Below are 27,432 nucleotides of genomic sequence, written 5' to 3'. Positions count from 1 at the left end.
AGACTCTTACATGATACATAGTAGTAGAACTATCAGATCCCATGACAAAGTTAATAGGTCTTTAGTGCAACGGAACGTCAATTTCTTTACAAATGAGAACCAATCTTATGTTCTGATAACTGTATAAAAAAAAGTGTAGGAAACCAGTAATATCTCGGATGTTAAATCCCAATGAATCCCAGCCCAAACCAGTTTAGCCAATAGTTTATTTTGTTAATAGCTAACTTTATAATGCCTTGATAAAGCCACACTTGGAATATTGCATCCAGTTTTTTATAAAAAGCCATAGCATTATCAATATCCTACCCCACCCACCCCAATGAAGTATTCATTACATATAAATCTGAGAATCCCTCTTTCTTTCTATTAAACAAATTACTTGAAATAATAGGAACTGAGAAAGCACAGGAGGGAGTCACTCTGACTACATTCTGTCTCACCCTGATAGAAAAAGGTCTACTGATGAACTTTAATCAGCAAGATCTGGGTTTAAATCCCTGCTCACCCTTGAAGCTTATAGTGCAGGGGTCTTCAAACTTGGTCCTTTTATGACTTATGGACTTCGATTCCCAGAATTTCTCAGCCAGCGTGCTTGGCTGAGGAATTCTGGGAGTCGAATCCACAAGTCATAAAAGGGCCAAGTTTGAAGACCCCTGTTATAGTGAGTCTCTGGATTACAGGTAGTCCTTGAACTTACAACAGTTCACTTAGTGACCATTCAAAGTTACAACAGCAGTGAAAAAAGTAACTCATGACCATTTTTCATGGTTACAGCCTTTGAAGCATCCCCATGATTATGTGATCAAAATTCAGATGCTTTGCAACTGGTTCATACTGTATCCCAAGGTCATGTGATGATCCCCTTTTGTGACCTTCTGACAAGCAAAGTCAATGGAGAAGCCAGATTCACTTAACAACCAGGTTACTAGCTTATCAACTGCAGTGGTTCACTTAAGAACCGTGGCAAAAAAGGTTGTAAAATGGGACAAAACTCACTTAAAAATGTGTCACTTAATAACAGAAATTTTGGGCTCAGTTATGGTCATAAGCTGAGGACTACCTGTAGTCACATTCTCTTGGCCTAGCCCACTGGTAGGCAACCTTGGCTCTTTTATGACTTGTGGACTTCAACTCCCAGAATTCCTGAGCCAGCATGGAATGGCTGGCTCAGGAATTCTGGGAGTTGAAGTCCACGAGTCATAAAAGAGCCAAGGTTGCCTACCCCTGGCCTAGCCTATGTTAAGGAGTGCTGCGTGGGCCCTGGGAAAGATGGTGGAATCTAACTATGTGAAAAAAATATGAGTCTCTAAATATGGGAAGCCATTCTTAAGTGAGATAGGCAACTCCATTCAGAAACCCAGAATTGTTCTCTTTGTGCACTGTGCAAAGCTGAAGTACCTAATAACTAATTCTCTCAATTTACTTTGTCTCAGTAATTAATTCCCTCAATTTACTTTGTCTCTTTTCTCTTCTTGCTTTCACTCAGTATTCCTTTTGTCTTCTTAAAACTCAGCAACGATTGTAATAGAATCTTGTGCAGTGGGCTGTTGGCATTATTAGTGTAAATATGCATCATCTGCAAATCTTCTCTAAATCTGACGTTTTGGAGACTGCTCCCAGATCAGAATTTGGTTGTAAGAAGGATCATGCTTACCTGGTCTGAATGTGGAAATTGTTTGTAGTCCCAGTATGCTCATAGTCATGAACTGCAGCTGCAAAAATCATGGCTAATATTTCCAGTTCAGTTAGCCAGTGCTAATCAAGAAAAAACAAAACCCCATCATTGTAATACAAATAGTTCATCTCTGCCAACTAAGATTCAACATTTCACATAATCCTGAGTTTCCTCAAGAGAACATGAAGAAAATTACAACTTACTCTTACACAAGTTATTTATCAGATTCTTAACAATCTTCAGAGAAAGCAACCCCAGCACTGTAGCTTTTGCCCTTACCATGATCCCAGTGAGAAGCATGATGCAATGTACAGTGTGGGTAACATCAGCTGCATGGATCAAGTTGTGGTAAGGATTTCTATACTTGCTGTAGCCAATTTCCAAAGCTTCTCCAAATGAAATAAGACTTGGAACAGGAATCTGAAAGAGTCAAATACCAAAACCCCAAAATGAAGGAGGAGGAGGAGGAGGAGGAGAAGGAGGAGGAGGAGGAGGAGGAGGAGGAGGAGGAGGAGGAGGAGGAGGAGGAGGAAAATCTCCAAGATCAACATGTCTACAAGGTATGCAGGTATAAAAGTCTCCATGATTTCATGCATAATCACTTTTGCCATTCCAGCCTCCAAATGTCACCAGAAAAAGAAGAAAAGTAAATGAATTATCTGAAGTCAACTTTTTGCATGTTCCCTGATATACAGTAACACAGGAATCTGAATGCTTCCAGTTCCAAATGGCTAAGTTCTATCACTCATTTATGCTAAACTGAAGTGAGTCACCTCATTATCTTTTTCTCACATTATCTCTATCTTTGTCTCCTGACAAAGAAGACAAGAACTGTGGTGATTGGTTTGGTCACCTGGATGCAAAGGTAGTCCCTTTCTTCTTCCTCTAATAGCCAAATTATACCAAAAGTCATGTTTCTCTTGTATCATCAACAAATAAACATAGCGATATCATTGCTTAAACCTGAAGCACACCAAACAGGCCAAGAACCATATCTTTCCCCAAGCTTTCAGAAAGGAACAAGCTAGAAATAAACCAGTCCTGATTTTATGCAATCATTATAGAGTGCCAAACAGTTCTTAGCTGGGCTTTCAAAAACAACAAAAATAATCTTCCTGACAAGAATGGAGGAGACACTACGGAGCTGATCTTGTGTTGTTGTCTAAGATAAAGCCTATAGAACTTAACTTGAATTAACTATAGAGGGGACCCCCTTCATTTTTACAGTCTGAAGTCTTGGCCTTTGGCTTTTGAAAGTGCAGTCTCCTACCCTCTGCTTTTAATTTGTTGCTTCCTATTCAAGGCACTGACCCATCATTGGGCTTTAGCATCTGAAAGAAGACTCAGTGCCTGCAATATTTTTAGATGCTGCTCTTTGACAGGTTCTGTTTCATGACATGCTTAGAACTCATCTATTCATTAGCTTTCTCTCACATGGAGATGTTGGATGCCGACTTGTGTCTATTCTGCTCCTTTGTTCTCATGGCAGATGAACTTGCATGATACATGTTTCATAAGCAAGACTACACTCCCCAAGTTCACTCTAGCAGGTCACCCCAGAAGCATAACACGGATGGAGCAGGTTCGCCATTCTTTCTGCGCTATTTGATCGTTTCAGAAATTATTCTGCCTATTGCAAGCAATCCAATGGAATGCATATTAAACTATCTCCACATTTGAGAATTTATTGCAAAGGCGCACTACTGCTATTATGGACTTCCTTTTCTCTTACTGGTTGCTATGTGCCTTCGAATTTGCTAAAGAGGCATATGAGCAAGGCAGGGGGAGGACTGGTGGAGAATGTCCACTTACCAAGGCTACTCGGGAAGTAAGAAAGACCAGGGGGCCTTTGTCTTTTAAATATGTATTTGTAGGGAAAAGCTTCTCACCTTGAAACGGCTCAATAAATCATATCTGGTAAACAATTCATACATCATAAATTTCAGGCTGTGGCCTCCACTTGCTTCATTTAAGGAAAATACATCAAATGACCATTTGTCAACATCCTAAAGAAATAAGGAAAGGGAAAGATGTTTATGGATTTTCAGATCTTCCTCCCCCCCCAATATAATACATTTCAGGCACTTTTATAATTTGCTTAAATATTATTAAATTATATGAAGTGCTTTTTGAGCATTATACATCACCCATCTAATCTTAATGCATTGCACACATGCACAAGAGAGAGTTAGGTGATATGATCTCAGTACAGCTAAGCTTTTTCTGCGTTCAGCAGAACCAGCAGGATCATTCCGCTGGCTATTAAAATGTCTTCCGCTGAAAATCTAGAAATGCTTAAGCTTGACTATACAGGTGTGGTCCCCGACTTATCGCCATTCATTTAGTGATTGTTCCAAGTTACAACATCACTGAAAAAAGTGACTTGTGACTGTTTTTCACACTTACAACTGTTGCCACATCCCCAGGATCATGTGGTCAAAATTCAGACGCTTGGCAACTGGTTTATATTTATGAGGGTTGTGGTGTCCTAGGCCAGAGGTCCCCAACCTTTTGGGCACCAGGGACTGGTTCCATGGAGAGAGGTTTTTCCACGAACCGGAGAGTGCGTGGATTTGTGTGCTGCCTGCATCTCACGAATGGGGCTTTGCTTGTTTGTGTGGACCGGTTGCTGGCATGCTGTGGCCTGGTACTGGTCCATTGACTGGGGGTTGGAGACCCCTGTCCTAGGCTATATGATCCCCTTTTGTGACCTTCTGATAAGCCAAGTCCATGGGGAAGCCAGTTTCACTTAACAACCATGTTACTATCTTAACAACTGCAGTGATTCACTTAACAACTGTATCAAGAAAGGTCATAAAATGGGGCAAAACTCACTTAACAACTGTCTCGCTTAACATCAGAAATTTTGGGCCAAATTGTGGTCCAAAGTCAAGGATTACCCATATTCTATTTGATATTCTTCACTAAGTTTTTTTGCTTCACGGAAGAAAAGATCCTGCCTTCCCTCTACGTAGGACCTGCAATAAAACATTTTCCTTCCCTGCCTAGCCTTTTTTTCCTAGGGAGATAGCACCTCCCTCTTGTTTATGGCCAATGCTGTTTCAGCTATATAAAGCACTGGAAGTAAAGATGATTAGCAGTAGGTGATGCTGATATCAGCTATATTGCTGTGGGAGGCTGGCTCCCTTGCTGTTTTTCAGCTTCTTCTCAGTGTTGAACCACATGTATAGCCTGTGTGCAGCAGTTCTCACAGAAGAGCACTTCATCGCTATTCACAGGGCCTGTGGGGTTTTTTTTTTGCCTATTTGAGAACCCTCCATGTTTTTGGTGCAGAAGCTATATGCACTTGGATAAAAGTTTGGTTAACAGAGAAGGAAACAGTGGAAAACACAATAGGCCTCCATCTCTGCGAATGGATTCTGATCCAGAATGTTAATCATAACAGTAACGAGCACTTAAAGCAATAGCTTTCAAATTCAGAAAAGCCTTGTCATTGTAATAATGTCTAAATGACCTTGCAATTAAAAAGAAAAAGCACCGCAATCACAGTCTTTTTGGGAATTGTCATATACTATATGTAGTTAAACAGAAATATTTTGATTAATCCTGAAAATTAGAGGTATCCCTTGGGGACATATAGACACGTAAGAAAAAGTTGTGTATTAGCTTCATTACTTTCAATTTATATCTAAATCCAATAATTTAAATGCTTGCTGTTTCAGCCCATCATTCATCCACTCTGGCTGATTGTGCAATGCCAAGGCTACTGTGTGGCGATGTTGTTGTTATTGTGTCTATTTCATAGGAGGGAATAAGAAAAGCACTTCGGGCATTAGCTTTATTTTGCATAGAACAAATACTCTCAATAAATTATCAGAAAACCAAAGTCTTAGTGTTTGCCAAGCATTGTCATGAAAGTCATTAATGGAAAATAAATGGGACTCCAGTTGATCAAGTGCACTCTTATAAATACTTTGGAATGCAATTTCTTGCTTCCTTATCCTGGCATGCTCAATTTTCTTATCTAACAAGTGTTGCACAGCTTACTTCCACAGCTATTGTAAGATGTTATCATTCAGTAGGTAAATTGGCTGCCGGAATATCCATCAAAATAATGGATGTTCCTGCAGTCTGCATGGTCTTTCAAGTTAAGATAGCCCCTCAGCTTCTTTATTGCTTCCAAATTGGCTGCTTTGCAAAGCTTAATATTATTGAAACCATCCAAAGTAAGTTTATTAGAGACCTACCGATGATTCCAAAATGTATTTAAAATGCCATCCTATGTGTAGAGACAGGCATAATTTTGATGGATGCTGCACAATGGCTTCTTCTTACCTTCTGTCTAAAGTTAATTCTACTTCCTATAGATTTAGCCATCTTTGATATTTAGAGATTGTTTTACATCATCATGGCTTTAAAAAGCCCTTTGCTAAAATTCAATTGCTGGGCTTCTCCATGGAAAATCTGTGCTTGTTAAGTTTTGATAATGCTAGAACCACCTTAAGCAATGAAATTTGGAAGACAGATCTCCAAATAAGCTGAAGTAATGTGTCACATCCCAATATTTATTATTTGCATCCAAAAAGGCTCACTCCAGCCTTCTATTTATCTCTATTCCAATTCTGAAATTTCATTAAGGCCTTCACATTAGTCAGGTTGGATTCTTTGCCCCCAGCAGTCCTTTTTGGATGTTTCAAGGATACTGTTATTTTATTGATTAGATTTTTATCCTGCCTTTATTATTATTATTTGAATAATGATAAACATACCTAATATGCCTTCATCCTCCTATTTTCACCACAGCAGCAACATTGTGAGGTGAGCTGAACAGAAAGAGAGTGACTGGCTGAAAGTCACTCTACTGGCTTTCATGACTAAGATAGGTGAAACTAGAACTCACAGTGTCCTGGTTTCTAGTCTGGTACCTTAACCAACATAGCAAACTGGCTCTCGTATCAGTCTTTGGTTATATCCATATGGTTGTGGTTTAATAAAAAGTCTAAGCCATATGGTATTCCCTATACAAGGATTCTATACAGACCTTTATATATCCTGTCTTAAAGAAATTTCCAGATAGCGAATGTGATTTCTATTTAATACTACTTTTTTTTTTAAAGACAAGGCCTTGAAAAAACCCTCTGGTTGACCATTTTGTGCTACCATTTGTATGCTATGCAGCACCGTTATTTAGATTTGAAACTACGTAACTTCTTATAATAGTATTTTATTTGGATTTATTTTATTACCTTTGTTTTTGATTTGATATGAATAATCCAAACAAGAATCATTTTACTTTCTTTTCATAGTCCAAACAGGTATTCTGGTACATGATAACTGAAGAAAATCTAATGTGAATTAATCACATTGCTGAGATGGCTGTTAGTCATGTTTGTATTTGTAGCAATTTAGAATCAGCTGAAATCAAATAATTCACTATAACCATTATGAAATGGATAGATAGCCCTCAGAAATATGCAGAATAATAGCTGTGTTTACAGCAAGACCAAAGTAAATATAGATATGCCAATGTTATAACTATTTTCTTATGAAACTAGATTAAGAACTTGAACATTGTTTTCCATTGCAATTTATACAGGAAGGGAAAAAAAATCTGATTCCTATTTCTCCCAATAAACTTATTGAGAGAGATTGAATGTATTTTGTACAACAGCTGAACTGAACTAACCTTAAAGGATGCTATTACTTCAGCTGGATAAGCCAAACCAACCATACTAGACGTTCTTCGATACATTCTACAAGAAAGAAATATGAAATAAGGCATTACAGAACCTCACAGTTTTCTGGGAGCAGTTCCTATTAAGTGTCATAAAAGCAGATGTAATATGCATTGAACTCTTAAGATTGCATGAAAGACCGTTTTCCTCAAAGCAAAATATATGGATTTTCAACCTGCTGTCAATCAGTTAGTCATCTCAGATCTATTCTGTATTTATACCAATGAATGAATGCTAATCCTCTTACAATCAAACCTTATTGTTAAAGGATGATACTGATAATTTAAGCAGAACATTACATTGTTTTCATATACACAAGCATTGCAGACCTTTCAAACATTAGTTATAATGAGGATTAAACAAATGAGTGAACAAATCCATAAATAACAGAATCAGTATAGTATTATATTATATCAGCTTGCTTAGTAAACTTTTTTTTACTATTTTTCTGTTCTCTTACTCCCTGAAAACACCAAGCATTAATATCTTACTGCATTTAAAACTCATACTATTCTCTTCATTGTGAAGAATGGAAAAGATGACATAAGAGAATTATAGTACATATTTATGCAATCAATGGCACATGCCCGTGAGTCTGAAGACAATTACAGACAAAGTGCAGTTTTATAAAATATTCCTCACTAAGTTCAACAAGACTTTTTTTGGTGCCTTCAAGTGAGTGTTGATAGTCCTTCAGATACCTTAGTAAGGTTTCCAAAGTGGTTTGCCATTGTCTCTTTCCTTGGGCTGAGAGAGAGAGTAACTGGTCCAAGATCACTCAGCTGACTTTGTGCTTCAGGCACAAAATTCACAGTCTACTGGTTTCTAGTTTGATGCCTTAACCACTACACAAAACTGTCTCTGCTCAACAACACTTGCACAAAGATATTTATAGTTAAATATTCATATGCTTAGTTTTAATTTTGATATCGAAACACCCCAGGTGTGATATCTGAGCCCAGACTTTTTTCAGATTTGAGGACTGCTAGCATCCTGTGGGTTAACTGTTTAATACCAGTTTTGAAAAAGAAGACCAAGTTTAAAGTTCTGCAAAGTAAAATAATTATTTCTTGCTTCTTCAGGCTCTTCATCAGGACAATGATGTTGGTAACACATCCACCTGCGGTCATATAATTAATAAAGGAACAAGGCACACCTTTCCACAAAGATCCCAGCTTGTACAGCATGCACGATGCTTCGAAATTTTGGTTTCTCCTCCGGTCTCCTTTTTGTCATTCCCATTTTCCTCGTGAAGGTAGATGCTAACCAATCTCGTACTTCCAGTGGGACAGAATCTGATTGGATATCTGATAGTTCATCCTCGGTATCCAACAACCTCCTGTAAATGCGTATGTAGAAAACAGCACAAAATAAGTACCAAACATCCAAAGCTCTTAAGTAATTGGAATTATGTCTCAGCATTTACATAGTAACTTTCCTTCCATGTGACTGTACAACAGTGCAGATCATCATTTCTCTATTTGATAGAATGCTTCTTTATATCAACTGACATCAAGGATTTATCTGCCTTTATACTGCCTGTTTCAGGAATGAACACTTCAAGCTTGGAGAGCTATGTACTTTGATACTTTGCTTTTTTACTAGAAACTCCAAGGCCATAAACTAAAGATAAGTGCAAAATAGAAGCTGAAATTTGAAACAGAGCCGGAAGCAAAATGGTGACAGAGCCAAAGCCTACTGTACTTTCTCTCTCTTTCTCCCAAAATGAGTCAGCATGTATGAGTACAAATCTACATCTGAAGTTTGGTACATATTAACCCTTTAAGAATTAGGAAACAGACACCACAAAGATTATAGAAATTGTATTTTGTTGTTGTAAGGTACAATAACAGAATCCTGAAAGTCTGCCAGAAACTCTCTCTACTATATCTTATGCCAAAACAGAATTAATTCAGGTTATTTTGTGTTCTTTCCTGTACTTTCAATTTTCTCAGGACTGATTTATAATTTTTCCTTTGTTAATGGCCCATCTATTCCTTCATGAAAATTATTACAATTGTCTAAAATATCGCAGCAGAGTAATACAAAGTCCTTTTTGAAGTACAGTAATAGAATAGATATTTTTTATTTTATGTGAGAAACACTGTCAGAGATACTTGATTGTTATAAAGTCAGTTATCAGTATGACCCACAACTTCGCTTGCAATTTTGAAAAAGATTGCGAGCAGAAATCTTTGAAGTTAAATTGCCAAATATCAAGAGCAGATCTTTATTAATCGGTACATCTCTCCTTGCCTAACTTGACTCCATGTTTAAGAACGGGGTTTTTCATTACTAGGAATTAACCCAAAACTTTGATATAAAAGCTACATGGATTATTGTTCAGCTTCTGATCAAGACTGAAATAGCTCTACTTATTAGGAACTAAATGTTATATCTTGCTTTACATGGTTGCAAGAAAAAAAATGATATGATAACCTTCACAAAAAATTTGTTTGGCCAATAGCCATATTTGTGTTTAAACTGTATGAAGTTTCTCAGTAAATCAAACAGATAGTCTTAAGAACTTCTGCCTATCATGCTGCTTGTATCTCCCATGTATTTCCTTTTTAAAAAAATAATTTTATTGAGTTTTTAATAAGCATAGTAAAAACTAACACAAACCACTGTGTAAGAGTAACCAGAATATTGTTTAATGGAAAGAGTGAGGTAGGGATTTAGGCAACAGAATAGGAACATCATGAAAGGGAAGCAAATTATTTATTCTTTTATTTCTTAGGTTTTTACAGCAAGGGGCGAAGAGAAATATTGTGAGATTTTCTACTTCAGGGGCCAAAATAATTGGATTTACTTTGGAAGGCAGGCACCTTCCAAAGGCATGATGATGGTTGAAGGATCAGTGTGTGTGCTCCTACTGTTGCTCTACTTCAGAGAGCAAACATTTCCCATTGCTTGTATATTAAATTATTATATATCCATATTCCCAGACCTCCATACATATCATCAGGGGCTCCAATCAGGATTCTTATACATGTTATTATAATGGCTTTATAGATTATTTCCCGGAAGAAAAATGAGCTCTCAACCAATGTGACAGTGTTTTTTCATCCCGGGTACAAACATTCAAAAAAGTTAACATTTACTCAGTTTGTTAAAGAAATCAATATCCATATATGAAGCTTCATATGAGGAAGCCTGCGGAGACGATGAAATCCATTAGAAAAAAATTAAATAAAGTAAAAGAAAATGGTTCAGTATATGCAGGAACATTAATATTTACTACAAGTACAAACAAAAAGAAATGATTATAAATTGCTTTGGCCTCCTTTGGAATTGGTGCAAAAATCCCCTTAAAGAAACACTATATTATAAGGAGAAATTAAAGGACTCCAACTTACCAGAAACTCAATAGATATGGCTTTGTGTTATCTTATTAGGGCATATGCTTCTTTCATTGAAATGGCATTGATTTTCATCATCCACTGAGCAGATATAGATGTTCCTAATAGGTATATTCTTCTTGGCTGGCAAAAAATCTCCCTCATAGGACATAACCTAAATTTTTCTAAAGGAGCATTAATTGGTTCTACTTTGTCTCTCCTCTCTCCACTTCATTCTACTCCATTCCTGTCTAACTTGTAATCTTCCCACTTTAACTTGCAACATCAGATTTTTTTCCCTCAATTTTCTGGGATCAGGGTTACCTCAGAATAGTAAGAAGGCTAATGAGATTGCATGCATTAATGTTACTTTGGAGTTACCAAAATGTTATCTAATACTCAGCATTTTTAAAAAAAAGTAATAGTAGGCTTATGTTAAAGTATTAACTATCAAAACACTATTTCCTACAAAATCTTCCTATCACTTGTTAGCCAAGAATAAAAAAGAAGGAATTAAAATGGCTGTTAATTTATTCTTTTTTAAAAATACAACTTTATTATCTTTTTTAAAGATAAAAGCTAACCAAAGCTAATATTTAGAATAAAGAAGAAAAAAAGAAAAAAAAATAGAAGAAAAAGCCAAAAGTAGAGAAAAAAGTTATAAAGAAGTAGCTTCTGATTTTCTTTAAATATAAATTTTTACCTTGTGGTGACAGTGTGTCTTATATTTTTCTATATCTAATCATGAAAGTCATATATCATAGTTTCTTTTTTTTCTGTTTCACATAAAAAAGTCTACAAGGGATTTCCAGTCAGCATTAAAATTAGATAATGTCATTTTATTAATCAAAGCTGTCAATTTGGCCATCTCAGCAAGTTCCATCATCTCCAACATCCATCCCTCCATTGTGGGTCATGTTGAATCTTTCACCTTTGTGTATATTATAACCTCACTCCATTCATTGCAACTTTTTCCCACTGTGCTGATGAATTTATTCTAATAGCTATTTACTTCAGCTATTTAAAATGAGAAAATTCATAATCAATAACTATTTACTAAATAGATCTGACTGCTTCCTTTTCTGAGCAAGGTGGAAGAATTGCTACTGTATAAACAGGAGATAACAAGATTGCCCTCATTAATACATATAATGAGATATTTGGTGCTTCTCCTCACTTGACCATAAAACAAAGGCCAAACAATGTCCTCATAATATTGCCTTCATCTTATCACCAGCCCACACTTGAGCCAGGACTACACTGAGTTACTCTCTGATGTCCATAATAAATTTAGCCTACAAAGAACAAGGAAAAAAATATAATTTTTGATTTAACAGTAAAACACAAAGTTGGTTATGAGGTGGGCAGTAAGTTCAATAACAATGCTTGTTGCTAATAATAATAATAGTTAATAGATGATATTAAGTTTGGCTGTGCAATGTAACTAAAATCATATAACCTGTGTGTGTCATAATTATAGAGATGTGTTAATGCTATGTAGAAACCATTTTACAAGAAGTGTCAGTGTCAACTAAAAGTCACAGATGTTGTAAGATAACACCCGGGAAGAGAGGTGTGGTAAGGCAACCGTTTGGGCAAACTTCTCCTTTTTACTCGTGTAGCTGCAAGATATAAACTTCTCTGTTTAAGTGTGTTAAAGGTAGATAAGGACCACCCTGTGGCTAAGGCGTGGGTGGTGAATACTATAAGAATTAACCCCTGAGAATAGCTCAGGGCTCAGAATTTGTCATGCTAATACTCTGAGCCATCGTGCACGAATAAAAACCTGTTTTCTCCAACCCTTCGTGGTCTTGTCTTCTGATGTAAGTATTGGGGTTTCCACTACAATTATCTGGCGACCGCGGCAGGACGGCAAGGAGCCTTGGGGCTCTCTGGAGGACCCACCCCGACATCAGGAGCCTGCAGTGAGGAGGGAACATCCCAGGCGCCATCGGACCTTTTCTTCCGAGGGACTTCCCTGTGTCACAGGGCTCTGACATCGGCGGTTGGCCACTCCAAGAACCACTGGTGAAGGGTGAGGAGACCAGGCATCTTTCCAGCCGGCTTCAGGACAGAGGATTCGCCTGCAGGCAAGTATTGAGGGAAATAAGGAATCCCTCCCTGTAAGCAGGGACGGAGGAGAGGACTGATCACCCTCTCTTTAGGATAAGGTGGGAGGAATTGTCTTGAGTGTTTGTTGTGAGTGAATGGCGTTCGAATTTCCCATCGGTGACCGTTGAGTTTCCGGCGCCCTGGGTCTAGCGCGTATAAGTGAAACCCTCAGTGTTATCCCGAGTGGAAGGACCCCTTACCTTCCTCTCATCCCTTTTCCTCATTTGTCTTGTCTGGTGCCCTGGGAGGCTCATGGGAGGTGGTGCAAGTGTACCCCTTACTCCTTTGGGGTGTATGCTACAGCATTTTAAGTCTGCTTATGAGACACAGGATTATGGCATTAAGTGGAGCAGGCATAAGTTGAGGAATTTCTGTGAGATAGATTGGCCCAGCTTTAACGTAGGCTGGCCAAATACAGGGACACTAGATCCATACATTGCACAACAGGTACACCAGCTAGTGTTCAATCCTACATTAGGGCACCCAGACCAGGCACCCTATATAGATGTGTGGCTTGGCTTGTTGCAAAGACCTCCCCCCCGGATTCAAAAGTGTAACAAAGAGCAGTGTAAGCTTCTGGTATCACGCACCCTGCCAGTTCCAAAGCCTAGAAAGCCCATTCCAGTTCTACCAAGTTGTCCAGAAGAACTGCCACATCCACCACCGTACATCCCTCCACATGGGTTGAGAGGAACCCCAGGGACATCATCGTCAGCAGTGGGATCCATGTGGCGTCTAGACATGTTATCCCCAATGCTAAAAGGCTTCCAACTTGGGGAAAGGAAAGGTCAGGGACGATCACCAGCCCAAGCAGAAGTCCAGGATCAAGGAGCCCAGGAAGGACCCTCGCTCCAAGCAACAGAGGGGAGCTCGGGGACAGAGGAGAAGGAAGAGCCAAGTGAGGACAGGGAGGAAGAGGAGCCAGTAGCTGAAAGGACCAGGGCAAGGACAGAGCTAGTCTCTTTGAACGCTCCCCTCAGACAAGTGGATCAGTTGGTTGTTAATAAAGATGATCCTACAGATACAGCAACTGCCCCTCTATTTCAACATGTGCCCTTCACAACTTCGGACCTTCTTAACTGGAAATTTCACTATGGGCCGTTTAGTGAAAAGCCCACCGAAATTGCAGACTTAATTAAAACTATTGTAGACACCCACAACCCCAATTGGATGGATATGCAACAGCTTATGGGAACATTGTTCAATCCGGAGGAAAGGGAAAAGATTAGAATAGCAGTGGCAAAAATTGTGAAGCCTGATTTGCCTACACTCTACACTATCGAAGACTATGTCGAAGAGAAGTTCCCTTCTAAAGACCCTAAATGGAATCCATATCGTGACCTCAAAGAGTTACAGGCTTATCAGCAATTAGCAGTGCAAGCAGTCCGTGCAGCAGGGAAGCCAGCTGTTAATATGTCTAAACCCTCTTTGGTGGTGCAGGAAGCCACAGAAAGTCCAGAAGCATTTTATGCTCGACTGCTTGAAGCCTATCAAATGTACACCCCTATTGACCCAACAGAATCTGACAATGCTAGAATGCTTGCCATGGCTTTTATCTCACAAAGCGCCCCTGATATCCGAAGAAAGCTGCAAAGATTGGAAGGAGCCTTAGGAAAGCCCATGAGTGAGCTAATGGAAGTAGCCAGGAAGACTAAGTTGAATTTTGGAACTATTTTAATTTAAATGCTCTTCATTATTCCATTTCCTCCTAAATTTGAGCAAAAAGAAAAATATAATCAAGGATTATTGATTTTCTACTAAATTTCTACTAAAAGCTATTTGTTACTTTATGCACAAGTGGGAAATATATTTCAGAAATGCATAATGGGGTCCAGACTGGTCAAAGAACTTAATTGTCATCTATGTAATAGACTTTCAATATACTTAGACTAGGGTTGTCAAACTCGTAACGTCATGTGACATGTCTCGACATATCACAACTTTTTTTCCAGTGCCGGCAATGGGGTGGGCGCAGTTTCGGCATGATGCATCCGGCCCATGGGCTGGCAGTTTGACATCCCTGACTTAGACAGTGACATTCCAAGTACTGCTTAACCACATCTCAGCCCTTGGGGAAAGTCTACGGCTCTCATTTCCAAGGAAATAAGCTCCATGTGTAATTTAGATTGAAGAGTTTTCTGCAGGGGGGATAGCAGCACTGTTATCATTTCCCATTTGAGAACCAGTTCCATGTTTGAGGGAATCCTGGGTAAAGTGCACTCTTACAGACCTACTTGGCCCTGTAGTGTTATTCCAATCCCTCAAGAAATTAAAACCGAGTCTTACAGATCACTACTGAAGGAACCTGTTGTAGGCTCCAGCAGTTAGGCTATGTTCCTGCCCTGCATCCCCTTTCCTCCATCTTTTAAAAAGTAGATTCCAGGTTCATCCTTTGTCAGAAAAGAAATGGTAAGATTGATGAGGAATGGTAAGGTGCATGACTCTGAACATTGGGTGAAACTACTAGTCATTCTAACATTTTGAGAAATAGCCAGTTAATACCTGGGCTTTATCTAAAAGCTTAAGCTGTTGATTTGGTTTATTATAGGGCACTGAATCACTGGTGTTAAACAGAGCTTATTGTGGTTTATGAAACCAAACCAAACTAAACTAAACCAAACCAAACGAAACCAAACCAAACCAAACCAAACCAAACCAAACTAAACTAAACTAAACTAAACTAAACTAAACTAAACTAAACTAAACTAAACCAAACCTCCCATTCAAGTAATGGAAGAAAAAAAAAGCAACAAATGTTATTTTATTTTGATTCCTAAGCCTTTCCATTGCTGCTTCTTCTGTTGAGACGTTTAGTTTCTTAGCCGCAGAGCATTCAGCTGGAGGTGAGTGGCTCTGCTCTTCATCCCTTTCTCTTGGTTCCCTTCCTGATTTGGGGAAGAGAGTTGCATCCCATCTCTAATGTGTCTGCACAACACCTGTGGCTCATGTAGCACTGCATGGAAAATACAGACTTGAACAACACAGTCAAGGAAAATCTTTTCCAATGTTTTATATAGTGCCTTTGCTCTTGCCAAGAATTCTTATTTTACAAGGGGGAAAGTTCCCATAAATATGTTAAGTACATGACAGACACAAGGTGAAAGCCACTGTTTCATGGTCATTATGTCATGTAAAAATATCAACATGTTTTATAATAAATACTTATGTTTGCATTTATATGCAAATAATTACCATAAATATTTTCTATGGGGTAATCATGGAATTGAGGGTGAACATTTGAATATTTAATAAGGACACTCTGCTTTGAAATTTATTTATAGTGTCAGTATTTTCCAACATTTTCCCTTGAGTCTCTTAGATTTTGAAGAATTGCCAGTAAACATCTCAACATTCACCACATATCCAAAATTATTAAACCACCATCTTTTAATATAAATGCTAGATAATAACAAAATGTTTGTTTTTTGGCTTTTATTTTTACCAGCCGTTGCCCCAAATCAGCTGGGAAACCCGTTTTGTTGTTTAAATGTTTTTCCTGTATTCCAGAAAATATTTTAATAGTTTCAATATGTGGAAATAAAATTAGTTTTTTTAAAAAAAGTGCAGTGACATGGAACATTCCAAGTCTTCATGAAATACCACATCTTGGTGATAAGCTTTTAAAACACTCTTCCAACCTAACCTTAAAATGAAACTTTTAAAAGGTTTAAATCAACGATCAGCTCTCGTTAAATGCAATGCATTTATTCCACCTTAAAATATTTTTTGTGCCATGCCAAAGATAAATGAACAACAACAACAACAAAACATTTAAGGAAAATGCTATGATTTGAGAAATTGATCCTTCTGTCACATTTATTTGTTCTGATTAATAGACACCATGTAAGAGGGAATGCAATTACCATTCTCTTTTACTCTTTTACTTTTACTCTTCAGAATACTAATTTTCTGCTTACAGTCAATCAGCAAGAATTGCCCAACAGTTGTTTTGCCTCTTCTATCTTCTTCCCAAAGTATCTCTTAATGGAGAAACTACTTCTTACCATACCTTCTTCCTTTTCTTCCCTTCCCTTCCTTTCCCAGATTTTATTCAGTAAGCAGTCATTTTGTCCCACAATCTAATAACTATTTTATAACCTGTGATATGAGCAATCAGTAATAGCTCTCCTGTCCCTTCTGAAGGTCAAGCAGATGTGAAGGAACATACAGTATGTGTCTGTCATTCATAGGCAGTTGCATAGCTGTTGTATTCATATAGCTGTGAATTTTAATGTTCTGGCTAGGGGACACTCAAACAGCAAAACACAGAACAAGAAGTTGGATCAACCAATCAGCATGTAGGGCTTGCCCTCTATAGTTAGGATTTGGGAGGGTTTTGGCTTGTCCTTTCTACAACCATCTGCAACTTACACATCAACATTTTTGCAGTGTAGGTATGTGGCAATGGTTACAGGCAACTGAGTGCAACTCTAAATCAACCTTAAACTGCTGTGCTGCTGTGGTTATACAGTAGTTCTGACATAGCTCTGAGTAGAAGTTAAAGTTATCCTTGGAATCTACCCTCTCATCAAATGTAAGGGGATTGTGGAAATTCAAACCTTATTTGAACAGCACCCACTGGGGCAGAACTAAATTCCAGAATGCAACTGTTTGTGAATACTATAATATATAATTCTTTTCTTACCAGTTTTCAGTTCTCATAGAGGTAATAATATACCACAATTATTTATTCCTCTTATTTCTTATGTATTATTTCTAGAAGCATAATATTTAGTATGTAAATATATATAAGGCATTCATACAAAGTAAGTATATAATACTCCATTCAATAAACCTGAATTTCCTGGAATTATCAAAAGGTCAGATCTTCAATTAACTAAGGAAATAGGCCCAGATGGACCAAAACATTCAAATGACACTGGAAACAGTACTGCAGTCATAGTTTAAAGTACATTTCGTTCTGATTTAAATGTTAAAGGCCAGGATACCAGAATGTGCAACTTAGGTCAAACTTCATCTGACATCTGATAAGATTTTGTTTCCTGGGCCCTCCTAAACTTGATTTCAATTAATTATAATTGAGAAATGAGAAACTGACTGTAAAATTATTTCAGTGCAATTCAGATATGTATTAGACGTTTATAAAGTGCAAAATGTAATTTATTGCAGGTATTTGAAACATACCTATATAAAAAGCAGCATATAGCACTTTTTCCTTTAATTTGTGTTTCAGCATTATCCTACAAACCTTTCAAAAACACAGTACTGCCACTGAAAAGATGATAGGAGGAATGAATGTAGATTCAGAGTAGTTCCAAAAACTCTCACCTGGTTTCATCAATGTATACTGCCTCCAGAACAGACGCTGCATATTCGATGTTCTTCTTCAGTTCAGCCACGTTAACATCGCCTTTCTCCAGCTGCTTCACTAAACATCTTAATCTATCAAAAACAAAAACTTAAATGAGTAACAAAAAAACAAGGCCCTTTTAGAATGCAAACTAAATGAGTCTAAAGAGTAGTTAGTGACAAAATATTTATGCCTTTATTCAAATTGTTGTAAATTGCCCAGAATCACTTAGGTGAGACTGGCAGTGTACTGATTGAATGAATGAATGAATGAATGAATGAATGAATTGAGAATATCTGTAGCTCTGGTGTACAATGAGGGTGAAGGTTCGTTCTCCGAGCTTGTGGGTTGTTTTCTGAATGTTTCGTTACCAGGCTAGATCACATTTTCAGCGGAGTTTAGGACATCCCCTAGACCAGGGGTAGGCAACCTCAGCTCTTTTATGACTCATGGACTTCAACTCTCAGAAGTCCTGAGTTAGCATAGCAGGACTTCTGGGAGTTGAAGTCCATGAGTCATAAAAGAGCCGAGGTTGCCTACCCCTGCCCTAGACTCTGCTGAAGATATTACCTAGCCTGGTAACGAAACGTTGAGAAAACAACCCACAAGCTTGGAGAATGGACCTTCACCCTCAAACAAACAAACAAACAAATAAATAATGCAAGTTGAACATTCTCCAACCAGATACATGTGGATTTCCTTCACCAAAGGCATGCAGTGGTATCCATTTATTTCATGGACAGTTGACAATTACCCATTCTGTAGAAATGAATGAGAAACCTTAGAGCTTTTGAGGCAGAGAAACATGTTGGATCTTCTTCAGCTCTATCCTTTATTTTCCCCTATATTGGTTGCTGTTTACCCCAATGGGGGCAAAGCCAAGCCTGGACTGGAAACCTTTATAATGTGATTTGGTAAAGGTAGGGGGTCCAACCATATATTTTCTTAGTAGTGACAATCACACATCAGACTATTTTGTCTCCTGAGGGACAAAGTGCACCCAACCTAATTCTACACTAAGGATGGTTTTCAAGACTTAATTATTCTGCTGTGCATTTGGATTTTGCGATATTTTAAATGTCATTTAGTAGTTATTAGTTTGTGAGACTTGTATCCTACTTTTTAAAAGTTCAGGAACTCAAGGTGGCAGGCAAAGCTCTATCTTCCCATTTTCCTCCACAGCCACCGACTTGTGAATAGGTTGGGCGTAAAGTTTCTGATACGTTTACAAATAATCTTGATTCCAAGGCAGGCAGTACATACAGTTTTGTACAAATAAACAAAGAAATCCATCCACCCCATATGAGGTTAGCTAGATGTAGTTGACAAAGAACAGCACTGCAGAACTGCTGGATGGAGAAAAGTTCAGTGGGACATCTTTGTTTGGCAAACTTATCCTTTGAGGTGTCTCTGAATGTGTGCCCTTCCATACCACCATCAATATGGGCATTTTACTAGAAATAATAAACAATGCACTTGAACTAAAATGATCTGGTTTGTTCTCCAGAAAAAAAATATATTTATACAACTGTGTTGCACATTTTCTCCACACCTACAAGTGTTTCCACTATTTGTATTCATAGCTATATAAAGCAACAAAACAGGCTGTCACTTTAGCAGTTCATTTGTACTCCTGATATAATTTTGTTCTTTTGTTTATTTTGGTCAGGTGCAAAGCCTTTTAGCATTTCTTTTTGCAAAGCAATTTCCCTGGATGGAATTTCTGTTTTGACTTTTTAAAAAAGTAGAAATACAGAATAAATTCAGTTAATGAAACCTATGAGATGTGTCATTTGTAGCACTAAGCATCTTGATAACTGATTTTTTTTTTTTTTTAGCATGCCTAGCCTATGCCACAGCTGTTCTCTGGGGACCTCTCTACTCTACTTCTGGATAAATGCAAATGATGAGTTTGTTATGCATGAAATGTTGGAAAGTTTGCTTGCTTATTAAGACAATAAAGCAGCTGGTCGATTTCAAACTATTTTGTAGCTAGCTGTGCTCCACTTTTGACTCAATGTGTTTTTATTTTTATAGTTGGCCCTAATTGCTTATCTGTCTATCATTTTGATATGAAAACCCAAGCCAGCCCAAGGCACTTTCCGATCGGAGAGAAGCTGCTTATCCTGTTGCTCCCAGAATCTGACCTGTTGGATTTTGTTTAAATGCTTTTCAATCACCTTAGGTTAGAAATCTTTTCCGCAGTTGAGGATTATTATTATTTATTTCTTATATTTATATATCACCCATCTCTAGAGATTCCAGGCAATTGTTGTTGTTGTTGTTAATTGCGAAGTCGTGTCCGACCCGTCGCGACCCCATGGACAATGTTCCTCCAGGTCTTCCTGTCCTCTACCATCTTCTGGAGTCCATTTAAATTCACACCTACTGCTTCAGTGACTCCATCCAGCCATCTCATTCTCTGTCGTCCCCTTCTTCTATTGCCCTCAATCTTTCCCAGCATTAGGCTCTTCTCCAGTGAGTCCTTCCTTCTCATTAGGTGGCCAAAGTACTTGAGTTTCAACTTCAGGATCTGGCCTTCTAAAGAGCAGTCGGGGTTGATCTCTTCTAGGACTGACCGGTTTGAACGCCTTGCAGTCCAAGGGACTCGCAGGAGTCTTCTCCAGCACCATAGTTCAAAGGCCTCAATTCTTTTGCGCTCAGCCTTTCTTATGGTCCAACTTTCACAGCCATACATTGCAACTGGGAAAACCATGGCCTGGACTATACGCACTTTTGTTGGCAGGGTGATGTCTCTGCTTTTTAGAATGCTGTTTAGATTTGCCATAGCTTTCCTCCCCAGGAGCAAGCGTCTTTTAATTTCTTGGCTGCAGTCCCCATCTGAGGTGATCTTGGAGCCCAGAAAAATAAAATCTGTCACTACCTCCATTTCTTCCCCATCTATTTGCCAGGAATTGAGAGGGCCGGATGCCATGATTTTGGTTTTCTTAATGTTGAGTTTCAAGCCAACTTTTGCACTCTCCTTCTTCACCCGCATCAAGAGGCTCTTTAGTTCCTCTTCACTTTCTGCCATTAGAGTGGTATCATCTGCATATCTTAGGTTGTTGATATTTCTCCCGGCAATCTTAATTCCAACTTTTGATTCATCTAGCCCTGCCTTTCTCATGATGTGCTCTGCATATAAGTTAAATAGGCAGGGTGACAGTATACAGCCTTGCCGGACTCCTTTTCCAATTTTGAACCAATCAGTGGTTCCGTGTTCGGTTCTCACTGTTGCTTCTTGACCCGCATATAGGTTTCTCAAGAGACAGATGAGATGGTCTGGTACTCCCATCTCTTTAAGAACTTGCCACAATTTGTTGTGATCCACACAATCAAAGGCTTTTGCATAGTCAATGAAGCAGAAGTAGATGTTTTTCTGGAACTCCCTAGCTTTCTCCATGATCCAGCGTATGTTGGCAATTTGATCTCTGGTTCCTCTGCCTCTTCGAAATCCTGCCTGTACTTCTGGTAGTTCTCGATCCACATACTGCTGGAGTCTAGCTTGTAGGATTTTAAGCATAACTTTACTAGCATGTGAAATGAGTGCAATGGTGCGATAGTTTGAACATTCTTTGGCATTGCCTTTCTTTGGAATTGGAATGTAAACTGACCTTTTCCAATCCTGTGGCCACTGTTGAGTTTTCCAAATTTGCTGGCAAATTGAGTGTAGCACTTTTACTGCATCGTCTTTTAAGATTTTGAATAGCTCAGCTGGAATACTGTCACCTCCACTAGCTTTGTTGTTGCTCAGATTTTCTAAGGCCCATTTCACTTCACATTCTAGGATGTCTGGTTCGAGGTCAATGACCATCTCATTGTGGTTATCTGGGATGTTAAGCTCATTCTTGTATAGTTCTTCTGTGTAGTTTTGCCATCTCTTCTTAATCTCTTCTGCCTCTGTTAGGTCCTTTATCATGCCCATCTTTGCATGAAACGTTCCCTTCATATCTCCAATTTTCTTGAAGAGATCTCTGGTCCTCCCTATTCTGTTGTTTTCTTCTATTTCTTTGCACTGTTCATTTAAGAAGGCATTCTTATCTCTTCTAGCTACTCTCTGGAATTCTGCATTCAATTGGGTGTATCTTTCTCTTTCTCCTTTGCCTTTCGCTTCCCTTCTTTCCTCAGCTATTTGCAAAGCTTCCTCAGACAGCCATTTTGCTTTCTTGCATTTCTTTTTCTTTGGGATGGTTTTAGTTGCTACCTCTTGTACAATGTTGCGAACTTCCATCCATAGTTCTTCAGGCACTCTGTCTATCAGATCTAATTCCTTAAATCTATTTGTCACCTCTACTGTATATTCATCAGGAATATGATTTAGTTCATACCTGAGTGGCCTAGTGCTTTTCCCTACTTTTTTCAATTTAAGCCTAAATTTTGCAACGAGAAGCTCATGATCTGAGCCACAGTCAGCTCCTGGTCTTGTTTTTACTGACTGTATAGAGCTTCTCCATCTTTGGCTGCAGAGCACATAGTCAATCTGATTTCTATGTTGACCGTCTGGTGATGTCCATGTGTAGAGCCGTCTCTTGGGTTGTTGGAAAAGAGTGTTTGTTATGACCATCGTATTCTCTTGACAAAATTCTATTAGCCTGTGCCCTGCTTCATTTTGTACTCCAAGGCCAAACTTGCCTGTTATTCCGGTTATCTTTTGGCTTCCTACCTTAGCATTCCAATCCCCCATGATGATAAGGACATCATTTTTTGGTGTTAATTCTATAAGGTGCTGTAGGGCTTCATAGAACCGGTCAATTTCATCCTCTTCAGCACCAGTGGTTGGGGCATAGATTTGGACTACTGTGATATTGAATGGTTTGCCTTGGATTCGAATTGAGATCATTCTGTCATTTTGGGGATTGTATCCCAGTATTGCTTTTCCTATTCTTTTATTGACTATGAAGGCTACTCCATTTCTTCTGAGGGATTCTTGCCCACAGTAGTATACCTGATGGTCATCTGAGTTAAATTCACCCATTCCTGTCCATTTTAGTTCGCTGATTCCTAAGATGTCGATGTTCAGTCTTGTCATCTCTTTTTTGACTACGTCTAGCTTGCCTTGATTCATGGATCTTACATTCCAGGTTCCTATGGAGAAAAAATCTTTACAGCATCGGACTTTCCTTTCACCACCAGATATATCCACAGCTGAGCGTCCTTTCGGCTTTGGCCCAGTCGCTTCACTCTTTCTGGCGCTACTAGTACTAGCCCTCTGCTCTTCCCCAGTAGCATATTGGACACCTTCCGACCTGAGGGGCTCATCTTCCAGTGTCATATCTTTTTCCTTTTAGTACTGTCCATGGGGTTTTCATGGCAAAGATACTGGAGTGGTTTGCCATTTCCTTCTCCAGTGGATCACATTTTGTCAGAACTCTCTGCTATAACCTGTCCGTCTTGGGTGGCCCTGCACGGCATAGCTTATAGCTTCATTGAGTTACGCAAGCCCCTTCGCCACGACAAGGCAGTAATCCATAAAGGGGCCAGGCAATTAGCATCTAAATAAAAATAATACTATAATGGCAATCAAAACAAAAAATATACAGTAACAGAATACAGACAAAAGAAGAGAAGAGAAGAGAAGAGAAGAGAAGAGAAGAGAAGAGAAGAGAAGAGAAGAGAAGAGAAAAACAGGGACCTTGAAGGTCAAGTCCAACCTCCTGCTCAGGTAGGAAAGCCAATACCATTTCAGACAAATATTTGAACTAGAGGTGAGAGAAACATATATGAAGGTTAGAAATGATCTATACAATATCTTTTAACCTCTAAGTGGTCTTACGAAGAGAAATTTTTGTTGCTCTGTGAAATGTTGAGCCCGGCATATTCCACATGAATGGGGTGACTATTACTGTTTCTGAATATCCTTTTTTGATCTGATGAGGAACATCCCTTCATGGATAGAATGAAACAAGTACATGTCCTCTGAACAAATAATCCCATAGGTAGAGTAGAAACCATTATAATTTGCAATATAACAAGATTTGGAGGACAATGGTGCTGAAGTATGTGGTAAATTGTTGTGCCTTTTGGTAACACACTGGTCAAAAGACATTTGGCCAACTGGAAGCATGCCAGAAGTTTTGCTTACATCAGGAGAAAAAAATAATAAAAGGTCAGGGCCACTATTAATAGGATTTTATTAATTTTGGTAAGACCAGAACTCTATTCCTGCTCAGCATCATTACCATACAAGATTTGGGGTACAGAGGGACATTTTAAATGAGATGCAAAATTAGAGGTCATTTAATTTCCTGTGAGAAAATTAGCTTTACATTTCCGCGTCTTATGTGAAAAATTAAGCTACACTAGTGGATTCCCCTTAGCGTTATTCATGCCCAGATAGAAAATAATAATTGAAAATAATGAGCCACAGGAGCCCTTCTTCCAGAATGACACTAGACTTTTGCTCAGTATCTGAGAAAGCTTGATTAAATGCTGTAGACACAATATTAAAAAGCTACACAATCTCTCCTAATGTTCCAATTGTCAGAAGTACCGTACCCTGAAGCCTTCTACTGTCAGTTTCTGCTCTATTTATTAATATAAAGGACCAAAGTTCAGATTTTCAGGTCAACTTGCTTGAGTAAATCTGCAAAAACCAATTCTGTCATAAGGCAGAGGGAAGCAATCTCCCCAAATAGCCAGTACTGGGCAGTTGCTGGAAGTGATGGCAGAACATCTAGGTTCTTCCCCTAAATTGGTAGGGGAATTGATAGGCAAAGCATCACCGCAAAGCTGATCCATTATGTCATGCATGGGAAAAGCTCATCATGTCCCTCTGCTAGTGTTGAAGGAATATGTACTGGTCAGGTTTCTTTCTATTGATGGAATGGGTGGAGACACCACCTTACCTTTAAATTTTAGGCAATAAAATGTGTGAAGATGTTGGTAGTACAACTCCTTTGTGTGAATGGCTCTACCTATTTATCTCAACAGAAGAAACAACTAAGGAGACTCGTCGCCTAGAACTTGAAGCTGCTTTGTCACATGAACAACAGTGCAGAACTGGGAAGGTTACCTGGTCCTAATTGCACAGTGTTTTCCCCCGTGCCCCAATGATCAATTGGATCACATAAACAAGGAAAGAGTATTCCTGCCGCAGGCCAGTCAAGAATTGCTGAGTAGATTTGATCATGCTATAAGTCTCCTTGGGCATCACTGAATTATAAAGCAAGACATAAATCCTTAAAATGTTTCCTCTATGAAATCAGCAGAGAAACCCAGAGAACCAAGAGTGCTCCCAAAGTCATCCCATCAACTTTTGGATAAACTATTTCATGGAGTGCAATAGTTTACTCATATATGTATCCAATGCTTTTTTTTGTAAAAAAAAAAAAAAAAAAAGGTGCTGGAACTCACATATGTCATACAACCGGCCTTGCCTACCCTACAAGGTTCCATCCCAAAAAGTTGCCGGAACGTTCTGGGCGTTCTATGACAAAAAAAGAGGCCTGTATGTATCTTTGATCTCTAATGGGATACTTAGTATTGATGTTGAAAAATGATTGGTTTTGCTGTGATCCACTATTCTCACCAATTTTTACTTAGCAATGTCATCCTGATTCAGTAGGTCTAGAGTAAAGTACAGTATAGTAAGGGGGGGGAATCCTCATGCTTCTGCCTGGAACCCCAACTATTTACACTGTGTGTACACATATCTGTAAATTCATGTTATGAACATTTCTTTTTATAATTGTGCCCTTGAAACCATTATTTTTTTTAAAGAGACTCTATGGGAGGGACCTACTGTTATCTTTAGCCCCAGATAAATTTAGTTACTGTTTTTAGTTTGGACAAAGCTGTATTTTGGAAAACTATCTTTGTTTTTAAAAGCTTGAGAAACCATTGCCAGACAAACAAAACAATTAACCTTGAATTATTATTCAATTCACCTTTCAGTTTGCTAATATTTCTACTCAGAAAAGCCGAATAATATTTCTGGATTAGGTTCCATTTTATGACAAAATACATTCATAATATGTGATAAAATGTTATAATTTTATGAAGTTTTTCTGACATTTCAGATCATTTGCCCTATAATAAAATTTCAGGTAGATTAATTGATAACATAAAAATCTTACAATACTGTTCATTTAATTATATCTGAACCTTTAACATTAGTAATCTAAATTGTGAAAAATGTATTTCTGCACATAGCTGAAATTTAGAAATTGTCTTTTTTTAACATGCATTTTATCTAACCTGAGACTGTTCATATAGCATTAAAATCTATATCTGAAAGTGAAAAAGAGCTCCAAACAAAACTCCTATGAATTTCATCATGTTCTTAGATAAATAAAATAATAAGCCATGACAAATCTTGAATAATCTAACCCTGAACACCATATATACAAGAGACACATTCTAAATTTCACTTGAACATCATATTTGCGTATTTCAGCTATGGACCAGTGGAATTCTATGGAATGTTTGGTCTGAAATGTTCCCTGGGATTTAGTAGGAAGGGACCAAAGGACAGAAAGAGAAAGTGTAATATGTCAGAACAGATTGAGAAGCTGGCATTTGTGGGAGCTATTATTCTGTACAAACGAAGCATGGTTTTCTCTGCCTCTTTGTGAGAAAATAAAACAATTTCCATTTTGGATTTTGGAGGGAGGAGAGGGCACTTTCTCTTGTTCTATTTTCTTTCTTTTTTATTTAAGGGCCTTCTCTATTTTTTCCCATTTCTTATAATGGAACTGGGCTTGGTAAGGCTGCTCAGATATCTGAGGTCTGAATTCTACAACAAGACACTGCTACTAAGTTCCATTGACACAGAGTACCTTCTAATTCTATTCTGTCTCTCAGCTACATGCTTGTGTTTGTTTTCTTCATGTTCGGTGGCATTTAATTCACCTCCCCTTTCCAGAATTTCTCACCTGTCTTGGGTAAGATGTAGTGTAGAACCTCTCTTTTCAAGCCCTTCTTACATCTCCTCCAAGAAAGACACAAACTTGCATTTCCAGTAGCTTCAGTTTTTGGTTCTCTTTAGGCAGGAAGACAAGTATTGCCTTTTCCTTGGAGATCACCACAAGGCTTCCCTCACTGTCCAAATACTTGTAATTGTTTGGAGTTTTTCTATATGCTCAATGTTCCAACTCCAATGCACATCAACAGCAATCAATAGCACAGTGATTAATCAGAGCAGTCAAGCAACAAAAAACAGCAATCCGGAAACAGCAGCAGCAATATCAGCAGTCTCCTGTTCCTTAGTTGTTCCACTCTTCTGTCTCTTCTGATGAACTCTAACGTAAAACTCTCGTCTGCCTGATTGGTGAATTCCCCATTTTGCATTTTAAATTA

At 38.3% G+C, this 27,432-nt stretch overlaps 1 protein-coding gene and 1 long non-coding RNA gene across 5 annotated transcripts in view; one reads left to right on the top strand and one right to left on the bottom strand.

Annotated features, from left to right (window-relative positions):
* The window catches only part of PDE1A (phosphodiesterase 1A), a 156,603-nt gene that overhangs the window by 30,838 nt on the left and 98,333 nt on the right, over positions 1–27,432 (bottom strand). For 3 of the 4 annotated variants that reach the window (XM_039322500.1, XM_039322499.1, XM_039322501.1), the window contains exons 2-7: positions 18,114–18,227; positions 8,528–8,710; positions 7,323–7,389; positions 3,565–3,681; positions 1,955–2,095; positions 1,655–1,755 (exon numbers count right to left, since the gene is read on the bottom strand). In XM_039322500.1, the coding sequence (XP_039178434.1) occupies positions 1,655–1,755; positions 1,955–2,095; positions 3,565–3,681; positions 7,323–7,389; positions 8,528–8,710; positions 18,114–18,227 (723 nt within the window). Of the gene's footprint in view, positions 1–1,654; positions 1,756–1,954; positions 2,096–3,564; positions 3,682–7,322; positions 7,390–8,527; positions 8,711–18,113; positions 18,228–27,008; positions 27,431–27,432 lie in introns of those variants that run through there. The other variant, XM_039322503.1, reaches the window with a different exon arrangement.
* On the top strand, positions 23,753–26,378 carry LOC120298600. Its single transcript, XR_005554151.1, has 2 exons — positions 23,753–23,797; positions 25,066–26,378. It is a non-coding gene; the product is annotated as an uncharacterized LOC120298600 (long non-coding RNA).

This window comes from Crotalus tigris, unplaced genomic scaffold (assembly GCF_016545835.1).
Source record: "Crotalus tigris isolate CLP2741 ecotype Arizona unplaced genomic scaffold, ASM1654583v1 scf7180000024116.2146003, whole genome shotgun sequence".
In the NCBI taxonomy this organism is placed as follows: domain Eukaryota; kingdom Metazoa; phylum Chordata; class Lepidosauria; order Squamata; family Viperidae; genus Crotalus; species Crotalus tigris.
The sequence above is the reverse complement of the archived record's forward strand: the minus strand, read 5'-3'. Positions and strand labels throughout refer to the sequence as shown.